This window comes from Diabrotica undecimpunctata, chromosome 8, assembly GCF_040954645.1.
Source record: "Diabrotica undecimpunctata isolate CICGRU chromosome 8, icDiaUnde3, whole genome shotgun sequence".
In the NCBI taxonomy this organism is placed as follows: Eukaryota; Metazoa; Arthropoda; class Insecta; order Coleoptera; family Chrysomelidae; genus Diabrotica; species Diabrotica undecimpunctata.
Window position 1 is genome coordinate 76,503,951 of NC_092810.1, and position 22,597 is coordinate 76,526,547.

The 22,597-nt window shown below is 33.1% G+C and overlaps 1 protein-coding gene across 9 annotated transcripts in view; it reads left to right on the forward strand.

Annotated features, from left to right (window-relative positions):
* Positions 1-22,597, forward strand: part of DIP2 (disco-interacting protein 2) — a 1,036,664-nt gene that overhangs the window by 831,135 nt on the left and 182,932 nt on the right. For all 9 annotated transcript variants that reach the window (XM_072540500.1, XM_072540501.1, XM_072540502.1 and 6 more), the window contains 2 exons: positions 17,379-17,510; positions 20,272-20,517. In XM_072540500.1, the coding sequence (XP_072396601.1) occupies positions 17,379-17,510; positions 20,272-20,517 (378 nt within the window). The remainder of the gene's footprint in view (positions 1-17,378; positions 17,511-20,271; positions 20,518-22,597) is intronic.

Genomic DNA, 22,597 nt, shown 5'->3' on the forward strand with positions numbered 1-22,597 from the left:
TGACTGTTGCGTAGGTCCAGGCTTATCGCTAATATTGCCAATTTTTGCCATATTTTGCTTATACAAACTTTTTCATTTTTATAAATTTATATAAGGTGATGTACATATTTAAATGTATATAAAATGTATTTAATTTAGCTTTTTATAGAATTTCTTAACCATTATCATGTCAGATCTTACCTCATGGTTGCTACATGAAATTATATTTGGACAAAGATTTTCTTCGGTAAGTTAATTGAGTAGTCCGTAGGACCAGGCTTATCTCTAACATTGCCAATCTTATTAAATATTTTTGCCATATTTTACTGATCGCTGACTTATTTATTTATTATTGATAACATTTTTCATTAAAGTTCTGGCTTATTTCCGCCAAAATTCATTTCTTCTTTTTCGAGTTCCTCCTCCTATCGAAAATCGGCATAAATGTTGGTAAATTCTTCTTCATTTTGGGTTTTTACCCAAATAGTTAGTTTACTACAAATATCTTCGTTTTTGCGGTATTGATTTTTAGATTACCGCGTTAAATTTATTGGAAAATAATCAACAAGATAAGAAATTTGGCCTGAGGTCGGTGGGATGACCCAGTAGACCGCAATATTATAATAATGAACAACACCTATTGATGTTACTAATCCCTCAATTGTCTTTGCGATGGGTAGCAATAGTTTTGGAACAGCTTACTAGTACCGGACTTTATATAATTTACAGAACTGCAGAACTACAGAACTCTGCGAAACAGCTCCGCTGAGGTCATCCCAAACCATTGTTTGGGATGACCAAAGCTTTCTATCTATAAATAAAAGAAGCTTTCTATCTATAAATAAAAGAAAATTAAAAAATCATTAGCAAGTATATTTTTAAAGATAAAGTATACCTCTTATTATTATTCTATAGCTTTACACATTATAATTCTAGTGCTAATAGGTTATTTATTTAACTAGATTAAATTAACTAATTTATTAGATTAAATTAACTAATTTATTAGATTAGATTAACTAATTTATTTATCTAGAAAACATAATTTATAAAACATTATGAAAGGGGGCAAACATTTAAGTTTGACATTTGCACATTCAGGCAGTTATTTTCTTGCATTTAAATCGGTGGTTAGGTCACGACTATTCAAGTAAAATGTCAGGAATCGGTGAATAGCTACTGCTAAGTGTAAAACACGTTTACATTTATCTGATGATGCCAAAGAAATTATTATGAATGTTTATTAAACAGTAAAAGAAGATAATCCAAATCCAGAAGACGGTAAATTTTCCATTAAGGCAATATCTCGATTGACAAGGATGCCATATACAACAGTGTGGAAAATTGTTACAGATAGAATTCAACCTCGTAAAAAGCGGAGTGACTTTTCTACATATAAAGCAGTAAATGAAAAAGACGCTGAGGTAATTAGAAGATCAGTTTATAATTTCTATTCAAAGAACCTAGTATGATCTACGATCAACTTGTTAAAGACTATTGTATTACGTATTCGCCTTCAACTTTATCAAGGTTTTTTCCAAAAAGTGTCATTGTAATGGATAGCGCGACGTATCACAGCGAACAAATTAGAAAAATCCCCAGTGTAGGCTCGACGAAAAAACAAATATCGGATTTTTTGTATGAAAATGATTTGTACTTTGAAGAAACATATACAAAAAAAAAATGTTGGAAGTTCTTCACACAAAAGTATTTGAGAAACAGTTTGTTATAGACGAATTAGCCAAACTTGGTGGTCATATTATATTGCGATTACCTCCTTATTACTGTGTTTTCAACCCTATTGAATTAATCTGGAGCCAACTTAAGGGAAGTTTACGGCGAAACAACTGCTGTCCCAAATTTAGTAGCCAATCGGTATCATGTTATAGAAGAAATAAAATAAATTTCTCCAACACTGTGGCAAAATTGTGTTTCCCATGTTATAAAAACGGAAGATCATTACAGAACATTAACCTCACATATTAAACCAATAATTATTATAACATTATATGATGACGATTCTACTGAAGATGACAGCGATAGTGACATAAAGTTGTAATTTGTAATTATTTTTTTTTTTTCATCTAAACTTCAAATTAAATTTTTTTATGTTATTGTTTCTAATTTTATTATTTTATCTTTTTTAATTCTGATTTTTGCTACCACTCTTTTAATCTTTTACTGTTATTAACATTATTTTCCTTAATTTCTTTAATTTGTTCATTTCTCTTATTTCATTGTACATAATAACATGCTTATAACTACATAGATATAAATACGTATTAAATATATGATATGATAATTAATTTTATATTTATTATTCCAACTCTATTAAAATATTATATATTGTACTTTTTTGTTAATTTTAGCGTCCGCTCCTGGAGGGTCTGTTGTTTGTTATTATAATACTAAATCGGTAGGGTGATCCCACCAGCTTCAGGCAAAATTTCTTATATCTTGACGGAAACTATACTATTAGATTTACCATTCTTGAGTTAAGAATCGATACTTGTAATATTCATGTAGAGTAAATATTTATTGAAATATTTCTTTTCGCTTCAATAATATGAAGTCAACAAATGTGTTTATGGCTTCTTTTTGACTAATTGCATAGTAACTTCTATCAAGTCTTCGTTTACTTATTTCTTTTTTAGGCTCTCTTAAGACTTCGTTTACTTATTTATAGCCTTTAAATACAGTTTCTTATTGTCTGTTATTATTTTTAATTTCACTCATGTCCTTATCTGTGCTTTTTGTATTTCCTGATTCGTCCACGTATTTTTTTCCACTGGTTTTTTTAACTAGCTGGCACTTTATTGTATGTATTCTTTTCCATCAAGTAGGATTTTGGTTATATTTCCATCTTGTGTCTTGTATAATTGTGAATCCATAACGGATTTTTGTTCTTTTTCCATTTATCCTTTTGTTTATGGCTGTGGTCCTAAGTTTGTTTTGTATTATATCTCTTTAAGTATCAGGTTACATTCTATGTAATACTTTTAATTTCTCTTTGAATTTTTTAAATGCAATGAAACACATCGTATTATTTATTTTTTTGCTGCATTTATTTCTGTTATTATACCCAATTCTTTGTTTATAAAGTTTTCTATTTGGTTTTTTAGTTGCTCTTCATCTGATGTATCTATTGCCAAGCCGTTCAGATAGAAGAAAGCCATTTTATAGGAAATATGTTTCAATAATTTGACTGGTCTCTTTTTAAACTTTTCAAATATTTTGGCAAAAATTTGGGGTCATACTGACAACGTGACATTGGGAAAATGTCACGTTGTCAGCGTGTATGATTGAACTTAAAGTTATCTGCAATGTAGTTTATAACTTTCGTTACATAGTTTAGAACATATGCTCGTAGAGCATAGTTTAAAAAACTATGATCGGAAATGTGTTTGAAGGACTTCGAGCCAGAGAACAAAGTAGAAATATAAGCGATGTAGTTACATTATATAGTATTTTGACAAAAGTTTCCGAAGCTATTGTGTACAGAGTAATTAAAACAGACGATGAAACCAACGATAATAATACTTTGAAGGTTGAGACAAGAGGTAGGAAACAAATAAAAAAACAATACATGAATTTTATTTCAAAAAATTAACTTTAGGTATTTAAAGAGAAAGACGAATAGTACCCTTATTGAAGAAGAAGAAATAATCAGAAGTTTAGAAACAATAAATAGCAGAATTTCGAAAATGTGGAAAAAAACATACAAAAATAACATACTGTGACAAAAATTTGGTAGGATTTAAATGTGAAAAACAAACGACCAACTTTTCTAGATAGTTTGTCGATAGGTTTAAAAGCCTCATCTAAAAAGAGAAAATGCCTTATTATTAGCCAAAATGATACAGATCATTACAAAAAGATCTGTTATTATTATGGATAACACTCCTTATCACTGCCGGTGTGTAGAACAGTTACCAGCGACTAAATGGAGAAATGCAGAGATTACGGATTGTCTTACTAAGTAAAATTATAAATTCAATGAACCAATTTTAAAAATCAAGTTACTAAACTTAGCACGGTGTCATAAAGATAAATATATTAAATATGTAGCAGATGAAAAAGCGCGAGAACGAGGCGTAATTATTGTAGTTCGATTGCCGCCATATCATTGTGAGTTAAACCCGATATAACTTATATATGTGGGCTAAAATTATAATGAAATAGCAAGGAATAATGCTCCTTTTAAATTAATTGATGTAAAAAATCTGCTTAATAGTGCCGTCAGCAAACAACCTCACAATCGTGGATAAAATATCTCGAGTATGTAGTAAAAGAAGAGCAGAATATGTGGAACCTTGATAACTTCATTGAAACTACCATGGAACCAGTTGTTATGGATCTAGGCGAAGACACTACTGATAAATCTGAAGATGTCATAGATGACTCTGACTGCAATCTGACTATACGTGTGGAATACTTTTAGGATCTTCATAATTTAATATTATCAAAATTTCTGTTCGCAATTTTTATACAGCACCATCTATATTTTAAATCATTTTTGTTGGAATAATATCTTTTCAGAGATGATATTAAAAACTTAATGGATTACTACGAATATGTTCTCAAATAATTTTCAAGATTTGGCAACATATTCGTACTAACTACTGACTAATTTACATTTTTTCATTGTAAAATAAATAGTGATATAAATGTTAAAGGTAAAATCACTGTTTTTTTTATACATATTATACTGTAAATTTAAAAGTTACAGATGGCTTAATACTTTTTGGTGTAGTTGTAACTCAGAAAAAGATGAGCATTTAATGGTTAATGTCAAAATGTATCCGTTTGATATAATAAAATTATGGCTGGTTAAAATCTTGCAAGTTAAAAATAATTGTTTTCCAAAAAAAGTAGAAAAATGGGATACAAAATCCAGCCGCTCGGCTTTACCTCAAAAATGAATCAACTCATAAGATGAAAGAGAGTTTCCACACTCTCTAAGCTCACTGTATATTAAACTTTTATTTAATAAATTAATTATATAAACATCTTCTTAGCTTGCATTCGATTATACCAAAATAATTTTTTGGTAAAGTTTGTTTAGCAGAAAATGATTGACTTCAATTAGTGCGGTCGTAAATATTATTAAATTTATCTGTCTTGGCCCATTGTTAAGACCTTGTACCTCAGGTAAACCTTTGTTACCTGAAACCGGGCCTTTTATACTATTATCGGTTAACCCAGGATGTTTATAGTTGATACTAATTGAAGTCAACCATTTACTACTTAACAAACTTTAAGTAGGTAATGAGTATTGGCGAAAAAAAAAAAACAAAAAGGAAACACGTTTTATTTTCATCATTCTATTTTGAATTAGATATTGATTTACACCCATGAATTCAGATGTAAATTATTAATTTATTCCAGAGAATATTGTATTGGTTTAAAGGGCAATTCTCTATGTATATATATATATATATATATATATATATATATATATATATAAATATATATATATATATATATATATATATATATATATATATATATATATATATTATATATATATATAAATATATATATAATAATAGTCTCCCGTTTTATACCGCTGTCGCGGCTTTGGGAGTATAGCAGGGTAGTCTGCTATATCTAGGGCCTACGGTATACAAGGAAGGTAACATGGCCAGTGCTACGCTTCAACCGTCTATTATTACCCCTGGTTTTACCCAAGGTACTCATTTTTATTCAGGCTGAGTCGACCTGGGGCCTATAGACATTTTTTAAAATGTCTAGATGTTCTTGCCGGCGGTGGGATTCGAACCCCGGACCACCAGCTTGCGAGTCAAGCATCCTACCGCTTGCGCTACGCCGGTATATATATTATATATATATATATATATATATATATATATATATATATATATATATATATATATATATATTTATATATATATATATTATATATATATAAATATATATATATATATATATATTTATATATATATATATATATAATATATATATATATATATATATATATATATATATATATATATATATATATATATATATATATATATATATATGTATGTTCGGAAAGATTTCCGCGGTTAGTACAATTAAACCTAGAGCTAAGATTAGTACTATTACAGGAATTAATACATATTCAACTAAATAGTCTTGCGTGTTGAACCGCGTCGGTTATCATTGCGCCGAGCTTTCGATATCCTCTTCTCTTTCTTTAGGGCTTCCGAGGACTCAGTCTCCCGAGCCCCCAGACACTACTACTTTGATCACTAATCAAAGTGTTACTGGTGCTGGGAATAGAGAAAAGGTCATTTATACCGTCGATGGTGACGTGGCATGGGTGGACTTTATCGTGAGGGCCAGCGTGGGGATTGGTGCGGGGATTGTCGCGAACATTTCTAACAGTAGAATTTTGATTGACGGCTGGGGCGGACGGTACTTTCTTTTTGAGAGGACCTTCGACTCTTATAAAGAAAATATCCTCCGCTTCACCCGTCAATCAAAATCCTACTGTCAGAAATGTTCGCGGCAACCCCTTGCGACAATTCCCGCGCCAATCCTCACGTTGGCTCCCATGCCAACCTCCACCCAAGTCACGTCACCATCGAAGATATAAATGATCTTTCCTCTATTCCCAGCACCAGTAATGCATTGATTAGTGATAGTGTCTGGAGGCTCGGGAGACTGGGACCTCGGAAGCCCTGAAGAAGACACCGAAGAGGATATCGAAAGCTCGGCGCAATGATAACCGATGCGGTTCAATCCGGAAGTCTGTTTAGTTTAATATTAATTCCTGTAATAGTATTAATCTTAGCTCTAGGTTTAAATAAATATATATATATATATATATATATATATATATATATATATATATATAAACTAAGGAACACCCGAAGAGTGGTGGGTTTTTCGGTCAAAGTGGAGAAATAAAAGACAAAGAAGGTGGCTACTTCATCTATTTATTGAAGACGTTTCGCTTTCTGCTCAGAAAGCATCATCAGTTCATCTAAAAAGAACAATATGAAACCAAACATCCATAGAGAAGTTAAAACATGTGTGTTACCTTACAACGACATGTAGCAGTCAATGATACTAAAAGTGTGAAAAAGCTTACGATACTGGACATTTACAGATAAAGTTGTATAAAAAATTAATTTAAACTAGGTATAGTTTACAAATTAACAGAATTAGCACATCAAAAGAACATGTGATAATCATACATGTATATAAAAAACTTAAGTAAAAAAACATTAAAAATTTTATATGTAGAGAACTAGAAAGATCATGAGATGCACTTCCAACAATTTATTTATAATCAGTTAAATTTTAATTTTGACTTTAGGTAACATTATTGAATTATTTAAGATTAAAATATAGTATTTAAAAGAAAAAATGAAGTTACCAGTCTTTAGCTTACTGAATGCCGCAGGTAAATGAATTAACAGGTGAAACACCCACGCAAACAACGTGAAAATACATGGCCTTGAGGTCAATATGACAGAACAGCAAGGCGAAATACCAACCTCTAGTGGAATAGAGCGGTACATTTAAAGAGTACGATAAATTTGGGTGACAACTTGCCATTAAAAAGCCAAAAAATGAAAGGAAAAGGTGGTTAAGATCACCATTTTCTCCCCAGTGATTGGTGTAGTAAACCAAAGAACAAAGCATGCACGGTCAATCCAAAATAGCATATATTATAATATTTACGTTGTAACTGGTTAGCCAGCCAACAGGTGAAGATTAATTCAACTTCCACAGTCCAAGGTTCATAGCATTCGGAACTGTGAATGGAAAAGATTCTATGAATCAGTTTCAATTTAAAATTTTACTCTTCTTCTTCACTTGCCATCTCCGCGACGGAGGTTCGCAATCATCATGGCTATTCTGATCTTAGATGCTGCTGCTCTGAATAGTTCAATTGATGTGAATCCGTACCATTCCCTCAAGTTACGCAACTATGAGATTCTTCTTCTTCCTACACTTCTCTTGCCCTGGATTCCCTTGTATAATCAATTGAAGTAGGTTGTATCTCTCATTACGCATAACATGCCCCAGGTATTGCAGCTTTCGTGTCTTGATGGTTTCCAATACTTCCATTCTTTTGTTGATTTTTCTCATGACTTCGTTGTTTGTTACATGCTCGGTCCATGATATCTTCAGGATTCTTCTATACACCCACATTTCAAATGCTTCCAACTTTTTAGCAGTCGACGCGTTAAGTGTCCATGCTTCTATCCCATAAAGTAGAGTCGAGAAAATAATAACACCTTGCCAGCCTAACTCTCAAGTCCAATTTTAGTTCTCTTGCACAAAGTACTTTTCTCATTTTATTGAAGTTTGTACGTGCTTTCTCTATTCGAACTTTGATTTCTTTGGAGTAATCGTTTGTGTGATTAATTATTGTGCCAAGATGGTGGTAGTTTTCAACTTGTTCTAAAGCACTACCGTTAATTGTCAGGCTTTCGCCATTATTTTGGGTTTTTGATATCCTCATAAATTTGGTTTTCTTTGTGTTTATTGATAATCCATATTCTTCTCCATACTCAACTATCTTGTTCATTAGCTTTTGGAGGTCTTGGAGGTTGTCTGTTATTATGATAGTATCGTCCGCATATCTAATGTTGTTAATTGGTGTTCCATTGACCTTGATTCCTGCTGTTTCTCCCTCAAGAGCTGTTTTCATAATTTCCTCAGAGTATGCATTGAATAGTAGTGGTGACAATACACACCCCTGTCGCACTCCTCTTTTAACTTCGAACTCTTCTGATGTGTGTTCATTAATGCGTACGTGTGCCTGCTGTTTATAATATAGATTTGTTATAATTCGAAGGTCATTGTGTTGTAGTTGTTTTGCTTTGAGGATGTCCATTAGCTCTTTGTGGCGGACTTTGTCGAAAGCTTTGTTGTAGTCTATGAAACAGACGTACATATCTTGGTTCACATCTAAGCATCTCTGGATTAGTACGTTGAATGCAAATAGAGCTTCACGGGTACCTACGCCATTACGGAATCCAAATTGAGTTTCATCAATATCCATATGAAGTGTTTTGTAAATGCGTTTATGAATGATCTTTAAAAACAATTTAAGTGTGTGAGACATCAGGCTTATGGTACGGTGGTCGGTGCATTCTCTAGCATTTTTCTTTTTTGGGAGACAAATGAATGTTGAGGTCAACCATTCGTTGGGTATGACACCCGATTGATAAATTTTATTAAAAACCTTTAAGAGGACATCAATGTACTCATTTTCTATTATTTTAAGGATATCAATAGGCAGTTGATCTGGCCCCGGGCTTTTTCCGTTTCTGGTGTTCTTTAGTGCATACAATATTTCTTCCTTTGTAATTTCTACACTTGTTTCTCTGTCCCCAAAAGACAAGTCTTGTGGGTTTCCTCTTTCGTCGTCGAGGAGCTCTTCCATATACTCTTTCCATCGTTTTAGTTTTTCGTCAGTCGTTATCATAGTATTTCCATTTTTATCTAAGAGAGTTGTGTTGTGGTTTCTTTTTTGCAGTCCTGCCATTTCTTTAACCTTTTATGTATGTTGAATAGGTCGTATTTGTTCAGAAGATCCTGTATCTCTTTACATTTTTCCTCATAGTAAGTTTGTTTTGTCTCTCTTATCTTTTTTCTGATTTCGTTGTTAATGATTTTGTAATTGTGACTGTCTTTGTTCTTGGCTTGTCTTCGTAGTTTCATCATGCCGAGTATCTCGTCGGTCATCCAATTGTCTTTCTTTCGTGTCGGTTCTTTTAATATCTCTTTACATGGAGCGAGGAGGCAGTTTTTTAGTGTTTCCCATTGTTCGTTTATCTCGTAGGTGTTAGTATCTAATTTATCAAAGTTTTCGTATATTTTCTGTTGAAGTTTGATTTTTATATCAACTTCTTTCAGTTTTCTAACATCTAATTTTGGAGTTCTTTGTGGTTTTCTAATACGTTTAAGCTTAAGCGTGACATTAGCGATTAGTGGGTTATGGTCTGATGCGACATCTGCTCCTGGATATGTTTTAACTGATTTGATGGTGTTACGATATCTCTCTTTAATCATTATATAGTCGATTTGGTTTCTTACAACTTTTTCCGGTTTATCTGCTGGTGAGCGCGATGTATATAACCGTCTCATTCGTAATTTAAAGAACGTGTTTGTGATTATTAGACTTTGTTCTTGGCAGAATTGTATAAGACGATCGCCTCTATCGTTACGTTCCCCTAGTTCTTAGTCTCCCATTACTGTTCCAGCTCTTCCTTTGCCGACTTTTGCATTGAAATCGCCCATAACTACCGTGATTTCCCTGTTCTTTGTCATTTTCAGTGCATCTTCAATTTGTTGGTAGAATGTTTCTACTTTATCTTCTGTTGCATCCGTCGTTGGCGCATATACTTGGATCAGATTTAGTTTTGTGTGTGATGTCCTTATTTGTAGTAGCATCACTCTTTCTGATATTGGGACAAAGCCGTCTATTGACTTGTTGACCTCTGTATCGACAATAATTGCTACTGCACGTCTATGTTGGTTATCAGTGTTTCCCGAATAATATAAGGTACCGGTTTTTGTTGAAAGATATCCTGAGTTAGGCCACCATGTTTCGCTTACTCCTAATATATTTATATTCAGTCTTCCCATTTCCTGAAGGATGTTATGCATTTTACCAGGTTGATACATGCTTTTGACGTTCCACGTACCTATTTTTGTTTTTGATAATTTTAGTTTGTCTTGTTTCGAAGTTTGACAAGGGTTTCGCCGGTTAACGACCTGGGAGTCCTTGTCTGTTCCTCCCCTGCCGGATCTTGGGCTCCGATTCCCATGATCAGTTTCTTTTTTTCCTTTAGTACTCATTGCCATGATAATTGTACTAGAGATATCCAATTGGATCTTTAATGCAGTGGTTTCTCCTTGCCTTCTGCATCCTTATGCCGTTGACCATTTACTTGATTTATTCGCCTTTGGTGCCAATTTCTTAGCACCAGGACAAAAGAGTGCCCTTCCACTTACCAACTCATCCGCCCGAAGCCGTTGGTCAGTAAGTGTGGGATTGCTTATACCGGCAATCGCTCGGTGGAATTTTCGCCATATCTGGCTACCCTCACTTAGTTTAGCCTGCAGACCAATGCAGTTGCCCGGGTGTGGCACGTGGAGCCATAAGTGAGAGTTAGCTGTCTTATGAGGACCAGTTATCAAGAACCATCTCCCGTCTATGACGCTCGATGTGGTCGTTCCGATAAAAGCATCGTACTCTATAGCACAAATCTACACCCCAAAATTTTACTAAACAAGTTAATCAAAAAAACAATTACTTTATGTATGTGAAAGTGATATTGACAAAATAGTTAATAAAATGTAAGTTGATGAATCTAAGTTAATAAAGAAAGAATAATTTATTTTATTTTTATTTTTATTTGAATTTATTAAATATGAAAATATGATAAAAACACCTTACAGGGACAATTTAAAGTAAACAACATATTATGCATAATTCTGCAAAATTAATGCATGATAAATTTGGCTCAAGTTACTAATGTCGGTTCTCTTATTAAGAGCATTTGGGTGTTTTAGTATTTAAGACATTTCCAAGAACTGTCTTTTGACGAGGTTGCGTTCATTGCCAAGAATTTTAACTTCATTAAAGTTCACTTTGTGCTTAGAGTTAATAGCATGCTGGGCAAGAGCACAGGTATGCTTAGATAAGTTGATATCACTGCGGTGTGTCGTAAGACGCCCTCTCAGTGATCTCCCTGTTAGGTAGTGATGAGTAATGGGTAGTTGGAGTCCCAAGTACAGTATTAGGCAGTAATGTATGAGTAATGGGTACTTGGGACTCCAACTACCCATTACTCATCACTACCTTATTTTCCTCAAGTTACTGAGAAACTCGTTAAACTGTACAAACAGAATAACGTACCTGTTAAAATTGCAGTTAAGAATGATAAGACTGTCAGAAATTTGTTTTCTAAAACTAAAACACCCTTGTCCCTTCTGGAACAAGTTAATGTAATCTATCATAAACCTTGTGCTGAGTGTGACTCATGTTACATCGGTCAGACAGGGAGATCACTGAGAGGACGTCTTACGACACACCGCAGTGATATCAACTTATCTAAGCAAAACTGTGCTCTTGCCCAGCATGCTATTAATTCTAAGCACAAAGTGAACTTTAATGAAGTTAAAATTCTTGGCAATGAACGCAACCTCGTCAAAAGACAGTTCTTGGAAATGTGTTAAATACTAAAACACCCAAATGCTCTTAATAAGAGAACCGACATTAGTAACTTGAGCCAAATTTATCATGCATTAATTTTGCAGAATTAGGCTTAATATGTTGTTTACTTTAAATTGTCCCTTAAGGTGTTTTTATCATATTTTCATATTTAATAAATTCAAATAAAAATAAAAATAAAATAAATTATTCTTTCTTTATTAACTTAGATTCATCAACTTACATTTTATTAACTATTTTGTCAATATCACTTTTACACACATAAAGTAATTGTTTTTTTGATTAACTTGTTTAGTAAAATTTTAAATTGAAACTGATTCATAGAATCTTTTTCATTCACAGTTCCGAATGCTATGAACCTTGGACTGTGGAAGTTGAATTAATCTTCACCTGTTGGCTGGCTAACCAGTGACAACGTAAATATTATAATATATGATATTTTGGATTGACCTCGCATGCTTTGTTCTTTGGTTTACTACACCAATCACTGGGGGGAAAATGGTGATCTTAACCACCTTTTCCTTTCATTTTTTGGCTTTTTAATGACAAGTTGTCACCGAAATTTATCATGCTCTTTAAATGTACAGCTCTATTCCACTAGCGGTTGGTATTTCGCCTTGCTGTTCTGTCATATTGACCTCAGGGCCATGTCTTTTCACGTTGTTTGCGTGGGTGTTACACCTGTTAATTCATTTACTTGCGGCATTCAGTAAGCTAAAGACTGGTAACTTCATTTTTTACTTTTAAATACTATATTTTAATCTTAAATAATTCAATAATGTTAACTAAAGTCAAAATTAAAATTTAACTGATTATAAATAAATTGTTGGAAGTGCATCTCATGATCTTTCTAGTTCTCTACATATCAAATTTTTAATGTTTTTTTACTTAAGTTTTTTGTATACATGTATGATAATCACATGTTCTTTTGCTGTGCTAATTCTGTTAATTTATAAACTATCATCATTCAATCTTCGCTTATCCACTGCTGGACATAGATCTCCCTCATAATTTTCCATCTATTTCGATCTTGTGCCTCTTGCATCCAATTCCTATGACAACGTTTTAGATCATCAGTCCAACGTGTTGGTGGACGACCTCTACTTCGGTAGGCATCATCTCTTGGTCTCCATTCCAGTATCCGCTTTGTCCATATATTGTCTGTCATTCGAGCCACGTGACCTGCCCAGTTCCATTTTAGTATTGCTACTCTCTCTACTGCATCAGCCACTCCTGTTCTTTGTCGTAGCTGGCGATTTGGGATCTTGTCTCGTAGTGAAACGCCCAACATAGCACGCTCCATCGCCCTTTGACACACACGGATCTTTTGAACTGTTCTCCTTGTCATGGTCAACGTTTCGGCACCGTAAGTTAACACTGGCAAAACACACTGATTAAACGTTTTTCTTTTAAGGCATATTGGTATATCAGACGATTTGAAAATATGGTTCAGCTTGCCGAAGGCTGCCCAAGTCAGTCTTATACGACGGAGAAGCTCAACGGTTTGGTTATCTTTTCCTATGCGAATCTCATGACCTAGGTATTTATAGGCCATTACCTGGTCTATGGATCTTGTTCCTACGCATATATCTTCGCTGACTACAAGATTTGTCATCATCTGGGTTTTAGATATATTTATTTTCAATCCCCCTTCTAGCGAGGAAAGGTAGAGCTGATTTAAAAGTTCTTTGGCCTCATCTATCCTATCAGCTATTAGTACAATATCATCTGCAAACCTTAGATGGCTAAGCTTTTCTCCGTTTATGTTTATGCCCTTGTCGGTCAGTTTTGCCCTTTTACATATATATTCCAAAAGCGTAGTGAACAGTTTCGGCGATATGGTGTCCCCCTGGCGTACTCCACGTTGTATCGGGAATTTCTGGGTTTGACGATCACCCACTCTAACACTGGCTGTTGCGTTTTGGTATATATGTTTAATTATATTTATATACCGATAGTCAATTCGGCATTCTGTCAAGGCTTCCAACATTTTTTGTTGATTTACGGTGTCGAATGCCTTTTCATAGTCGACAAATATTAAAGCTAGTGGTTTATTATATTCAGTGCATTTTTCTATAAGATTTTTTATTACCATTAGGTGATCGTTTGTTCCATAGCCTTTTCTAAAACCTGCCTGTTCTATGGGCTGATAAAATTCCAATTTATTTTCTAGTCGTTTCGTAATTATTTTTGTAAATAGTTTATAAATATGTGAAAGTAGACTTATGGGCCTGTAATTCCTGAGGTCGGTAGCATCCCCTTTTTTATGAAGTATGATAATTTCTGCGTTATACCACTGGGTTGGTGTTATTGCTTCCTGCAAACATCTAGTGAATAGTTTGGCAAGGACCTGCCATAATCTTTTTCCAGCCACCTTCAAGGCATCTGCCACTATTTCATCGCCTCCGGGGGACTTATTGTTTTTCATTTCTTGCACTGACCTTCGAACTTCATTGGGTGTTACGTCCGGTGAAATTTCAGATCCCTGATTGATTATCTTTGGTAATGATCCACTCCGGTTACATTGCTGTTCTTTGTATAGTTGTCTATAAAAACTCTCTATCGTATTCATAATTTGAATTCTATCCTCAATGATTTGCCCCTGTTCATTTCTTAATTTGCGGACGTTTTTTCTTCCAATGGACATGCTCTGTCTGAGTACTTTCAAGCTTTTGTTTTATTCTATTACTCTAGTTATTTCCATCGTATTGTATCGTCTCAGATCTTTTCTAACTTCCTTTTTAATTTTCTTATTCAAAATTCTTAGTTCATTTTGGTTATGATCCTGATTTTCCCTATGTTTTCTTCTTTCCTCTATAAGATGTTTTGTGTTGTGGCTTAATGTTTTGTTATTATTTTCAGGACGAGGACAGTATTTCTTTTCAGCTTCTTTCAATATTTGGGTAATAGTATTGTTCATTTCATTGATGCTGATATTGTTCTGAAGCTATTTTATTTATTCCCAGTTAAATAGTAATTAATTGATGCTGATATTCTCTAAGTCGTGTGTATCCAAACTAGTCTTAATATTTTCTTCGTAAAGTGTTATATCTTCTGGGAACAGCCACCTTCCACTTTTCTTTTTGAGGATCATTTTTGTTCTTTCAACTTCAGTGTTAAAAGTGGTTTTTGCTCTAACTAGTCTATGGTCCCTGTTGAAAATTTATTCAATACTGTTACATCCTGAACAATATCTTTCCGATTTGATATTATGAAATCAATCTCATTTTTTGTTCTTTGGTTCGGACTCTTCCATGTCCACTTACGTTGGGGTTTCTTTCCGAAGAATGAGTTCATCACAAAGAGATTTTCCTGATGTAAGAAGTCAAGAAGCCTGTTACCTCTCTCATTTCTCTCACCAAATCCAAAGTTTCCCATAGCAGATTCTGCATCATCTTGTTTGAATCCCAATTTGGCGTTAAAATCTCCAATTATCAATGTGTAATGTGTTTTTGAAGTTTGTATAGCTGCTCTGATATCTTCATAAAATTGATCAACTTCCTCATCCGGGTGACTCGTAGTTGGTGCGTAAGCCTGTATAATTTTAAGTTTGTATCTTGGGTTTAATTTAAAAATAAGATAAATGACTCTGGTACATATACTTTTTATTGTGATTATGTTTGGTACCCATTTTTTATGGATTAAAAAACCCACTCCTCCAACAGATGAATCTTCGTTTCCTCTGAAATGGAACATATTTCCAGACTTAAGTATTATTTGATCTTCTTTTCGACGCCTAACTTCACTTATACCGATTATATCCCATTTTATGTGTTGTAGTTCATTCTCCAGTTCTATCATTGATGCTTCTGTTGATAAAGTTTGTACATTGTAGGCACATATATGCATTTGTCGTTTGTTTTGGTGGCCTGATCTCTTCCGGTGATTCTTAGCACCCTCTGCTCCAACACTATTCTGACCGCCACCTTGGTCAGGGAAATTGAAACCGCCGGGACTGAGGGCCGTACACTTGATGTATCCATCATGAGGGGAAATTTGGCCTTGAAACGCCGCGCTGGCCAAGCGTGTTGGCGAGTTTTAGAGTTGTAGTAGAAGGAAATATAGTGACCCGTCTGCCTTCGGAAACCTAATCGCCATTCGGGGTCGGAAGAAACAAGAGTTAGCCAAGACAGGCTGATAGGAAAGATTAAAGACATTTCACTCAAGACAAGTTGAAAAAGAGTAAAATGTGAAGGCCCTTATGATCCGCCAGGTGCGTTTCATAAGCGTATGAGTATTTATTCACTTTGTGTTCCCGCTCATACCTCGGGGTGTTGACTACAGACTGTATGGCTTGTCCAGCATGCCATAGCATGAAGAATAGGGTGCACGCCATTTTTCCAAAGTTGACACCCCACTCCATGGCCTGACCGATTTGTAAACTATACCTAGTTTCAATTAATTGTTTATACTTTATCTCTAAATGTCCAGTATCGTAAGCTTTTTCACACTTTTAATATCATTGACTACTACATGTCTTTGTAAGGTAACACACATGTTTTAACTTCTCTATGGATGTTTGGTTTCATATTGTTCTTTTTAGATGAACTGATGATGCTTTCTGAGCAGAAAGCGAAACGTCTTCAATAAATAGATGAAGTAGCCACCTTCTTTGTCTTTTATTTCTCCACTTTGACCGAAAAACCCACCACTCTTCGAGTTTAGTTTATATTGGATTGACGGTCGTACTCCTTTTTCTCGATATATATATATATATATATATATATATATATATATATATATATATATATATATATATATATATATATATATATATATATATATATATATATAGTAAAAAATACGACCGTTGATTAAATTTGGAATATATTCTATATAATATATATATATATATATATATATATATATATATATATATATATATATATATATATATTTATATTTATATTTATATATATATATATATATATATATATATATATATATATATATATATATATATATATGTGTGTGTGTGTGTGTGCGTATGTAGGTTTTGCCAATTTAAGTTTACTTTTAATTAGCATTCTAAACGCTTAGTAGAACGGTAGTAGAAAGCAAGTCTGAAACTGTTCGTAATCGTATTTTTGTCTTGAGTAAATGATGAACTGTCTTTGTTAGATATTACTTGTAATGCCACTATCATGAGTTTAATAAGGTATAGATTAAATACTTATTGTTATTAATTTTATAGAAGTGCGACAAGAGGCCGTTCAACAGGCTCTCGCGCAAGCCTTGCAGAATAGACATAAACCTTCGATGCCGATGCCGTCCAAAAGAACATCAGTTATGGCGAGAAGTCCTGACCGGGATAGACACGATTCTGGTAAGTAGATTTCTGAGTTGTTATAAAGTTCGGCTTATGTAATAAACATAATTGCAGAAAGGAAGAATCTGCATGAAATGCAGAAAATACAAGAATTAAATCCTTTAGAGAGACAGATCACGACAGATGAAATCAAATATGCTATCAAAAACTCTAAAGACAATAAGGCAGCTGGATTAGATGAAATACCAGTAGAACTGTTAAAACTAGTGGCAGAGGATAATTTGGAAGTATTGGTAGATTTATTCAACACGGTGTACAATACGGGAATAATACCACAAGAGTGGCTGAAGTCAGCATTTATAACCATCCCTAAAAAACAAGCAGCAAAAGAGTGCTCTGAGTATCGAACACTGAACCTCATGAGTCATACTTTAAAAGTGCTGCTGTAAGTAATACATAAGAGAATATACGAAAGACTAGAGGAGGATATTAGCGAGACGCAGTTCGGGTTCCGAAATGGAATGGTTACTCGAGAAGGGCTATTTGCCATCAACATATTGATTCAGCCATGTCGGGATGTAAACGTTGATCTACACTTGTGCTTTGTTGACTACGAAAAAGCTTTCGATAAAGTGAGACATGAAAAACTAATATCAATACTTATGAACAAGCGCATTGACAGTAAAATCATAAATATAGTGAAAACATTATATTGGAACCAAAGTGCCATAGTTCAAATTGATGGGCAACACTCAGAAGAAATGAACATCTGTAGAGGAGTTAGACAGGGATGTGATTTATCGTCACTTTTGTTTAACTTATATTCTGAAGAAATTTTCCAAAACACGCTCAATAATATCAAAGCGGGAGTTACCGTTAACGGAAAATTAATTAACAACTTATTAACAACAACGATATGCAGACGACAAGTCACTGTGATCATAGCAACGAGTATAAAAGATCTTCAACATCTTATCGAAAGCTTAAGTATAAATAGTGCTGAGATGGGAATTACTATAAACGCTAAAAAAACGAAGTACATGCTAATTACAAAAAGACGGTAACGTGATAGAACAAGTAGAAAAATATCAGTACTTGGGAACTCCGATCAATGAAACCAATGATCAAACTGCAGAAATAAACAGGCGAATAGAGATTGCCAGATCAGCATTTATACGAATAAAGCCACTCCTAACGTGCAAAAATCTAAATTTGGAGATCAGACTACGTACCATTTGCTGTCATATATTTTCAGTATTATTATATGGAACTGAGACTTGGACATTAAAAAAATGCAATTTAAAAAGAATCGAAGTTTTTGAACTCTGGTTATACCGCAAAGTATTAAAAATATCATGGACTGATAGAATTACAAATAAAGAAGTACTGGAGAGGGTTGGTAAAGACACAGAACTAATCACCACTATACAAACCAGAAAACTGGAATACCTAGGCCACGTGATGATGGGACCAAATATGAAATTTTTAGACTCATAATACAGGGAAAGATTCAAGGAAGAAGATCTGTTGGCCGAAGGCAGAACTCATGGTTGAAGAATCTACGTGATTGGTATCAATGCAGATCGATTGATTTGTTTAGAGCAGCAAGTTCAAAAATAAAAATAGCCATTATAACTATAATAAACATAGTTATATAAATTATAATTATATATTTTATCGAATTAGCAATTACTTTACCCTATACTTCATGAAAAGTCGGGGTGCTAAAATAAATTAAAAAGGGTATAGAGGTACTTGTTTTAAAGTAATGCTTAAAAAATAAATAGTCCTTACTGCCATCTTTGACCAATTTTTTAAGTCTTTAATCCTAAGTTGTTGAATGTTTTAGAAGTTGCGTTAGGATACCAACTGGTTTGACAATTATACGATAAATGACTTTATTTTTAATGTGAAACACCTGATGTGGCGTATTAGATGGACTGTTCGCGCCACATAAATTTGTGACGCGCTCGTAACTCCTTGATTTCTTCCGCCACGTATATACCAATATATGCAATTTACTATGGAAAATAATAATAGAGACAAGAAAATATGTTACTAAAGAAACAGCTAAGAATATTTAAGAAATTTGGACTTTAAATCAATAAGTTTTTTTTTTAATATACTGTAAGTATAAGAATAATAATCTAGGAAGAATATACTAAATTTTTCCTTTGAAAAATATCAAAAAAATTTTTTGTTTTTATTATGCCGTATTTATTTTATATATTATACGAAATTATTTCAAATCTGCCTTGCATAACGAGAGCCCTAATTGTAAAACACAGAAATAATAATAGTCTAAGATCCCACTGCACGATCACTACGTTCATAACGTAGTTAATCAAACTCACATTTTTACATATATTTAAAATTAGGAGAATGCATTGATAATAGGTTGTCAGTCAAAAACAGGCCGCAAATATTTTTATTTTTATTTTTTATAAAAATTTTATTAAGTTCATTTATTTTTTAAATAAAATGCGCTGCTCATAACGTGTATGCGTGTTTTTTATATCTAATCTTAAACTAAACTTCACGAGACTAGTGGTGAAACAAACTGTTTTTAAAATTACTGTGAACAGTGTAAATACCATGTGTATAAAAAAAATCCTGACCATATGTACCACTAAAATATTAAAGTTTACGATGCTGATGTAATAACATTTCCCAATTTCAACAATTCTCGTATTCCTTCACATTAGTCATTTGCTCTAAATCACCATGGGCATCGGGTGTACATCTGCTGTTTTTTTAGTTGGCTAAGTTTCTAAGTATGTTTAAATTTTTAAATGAACCATTATTATCTACTCTTTAGAATCTTCATCAGACGAAGATAGTATTGTGAATGAAGAAACAGTCGAAAGTACTCCTGAGCGGGAACGAGTCAAAGATCGTAGTACTCCCCAGATGTTTCCTCCACCACCGTTGTCTGATACGAGTAGCACTGGATCGCCACCACCATCACATCACAGACCTCGACTACCACCACCAAATAATTGGGAGGATAAAAGAAGAATTGAAATAACTGAAATTAGCGACGTTCTTCAAAACTTTAGACCATGTAAGTGCATTTTAAAAACAACTGAGAAACTTTATAACTTCGAAATAAAAATCATTAAAATTTATCATTTTTATTAATAAATAAAATATGCCTATACTGTCCTGAAGCTATTTTCTTGTGGCATATTAACCCTTAAATGCCCAAGAGTGCATGTCCACTCTAAAACATGTCCACTAAAAAATGTCCACCTAATGCGTATTCCCTTTATAACATATTTATCACGTGTTCCAAAATTTTTCAAAAATGATTTAATGTTAAAAAGACGGCCCTTTATCGAATGTAATTTGGTTTTACCGATATTTTTGAAAATAAAAGTAATAATCTTAAGTTAAAATTAGGTGGGCATAAAATGTCCACCTTTGTTAAAACTTGTTTCTAAAGGTTTTTATAAGGTCTATTCGTTTAGCTCGGGCATATTTTGACAGATTCATAGGGGGAAACCTACAACACAAAAATTCCTACCTCTCAGTATTAAAAGCTCAAATATACTTACTATTGCAGACTTCTTCCATTGAAACAAGAAGAATTATTCTAGAATATGTAGTTGAATAGGCTCTTTAAATTGTGGAAGTGTATACTAAACCCATAAAATTTTCCTTGTATATTATAATATTTGAGTTGTTACAATTTAACATATTGTAGTAAATATTTGTATTATTCACGTTGTTTATTTTAGTTAATATAAGTTTATTGTTCTATTATTTTTGTTTAATTCTTTGTTAGTTCTATTTATTAAATTTTATTATTATGGATAGTCAAAGTTTTCCATATGACATATTATAATTAATAATAATTATTTTAATAATTATTTACTATGTAATGACAGTAAACCATGAGATATCAGATATCAACTTTTATTTGTCAGTTCATTAATGTCTGTGTCCCGTTTTACTTTTTGGTAAGTCATATATATATATATATATATATATATATATATATATATATATATATATATATATATACATATTTGTCTTATACATATACATTTTAGAATCTTGACAAAGGCAAGGGTTTCCTGCCGAAACGTTGATTGCAATGGAAATTAAAATCTAGTTCCACATGTAATATATACCTACCAGTTCTATTTCTTCATTTTGTATTCCAAGGTGTTTACTTGGTACTAAGTTCGTCATATATTTTGTTTTTGTTATATTCATTTTTAAACCTATTTTAGTTCTTCCAACATTTTCTTTATTTGTCCCAAATCGTCTGCAGTCAGGACTATATCGTCTGCGTGTTAGGTGGTGTAGCATCTCTCCGTCCACATTTATTCCTTTGTCACCCCATTCGTTTTGATCGCTTTTTATAAAGCCGATATGAAAAGTTTAGGTGACAACGTGTCACCTTGTCGGATACCTCTGGATTTTTTTATTTGGTTGCTGTTAGCGTGTAGTTGTATCGAGCTTGTCGCATTTATATATATATATATATATATATATATATATATATATATATATATATATATATATATATTACATATTAGCCTCGAATATCGGCTATCAATGCGGCTCTTGTTTAGTGCTTCTATAACACTGTCGAGTTCTACTGAGTCGAATTATTTGTGGAAATCTAAGAATGTTAAAACTAAGGGCTTGTTATATTCTATAGATTTTCGATGAGTTGTTTTATTGTTTGGAGGTGATATGAATAAAAGAGATCTTTTATTTTCCTCATTAGAGATTCACTGCCATTCTTAACGGCCTCGATCACAATTCCATCGTCTCCTGGTGATTTATTGGATTTCATTTTATTCATCGCTTGTCTAATTTCACTGAGAGTTATATTATTTTGCTTATTGCATCTTTTAGCTGTGTTTGGTTCATCCGTCTGCTTTTATAAAGTTCTCCATAGAAGTCTTCTACTATTGTTAAAAGCTCCTCTCTATTTGTTGTTATTTCGCCCTTTCTGTTTTTTAATTTAATGATCTGACTTTTTCCATTATTTAGTTTTCTTCGCAGACTTTTTAGGCCTTTATTATTTTCTATGGTTTGTTCGATCTTTAGTGTAGTGTACTTTCGTAAGTCTTTTCTTATTGCTTTCTTGACTTCTCTGTTTATATATATATATATATATATATATA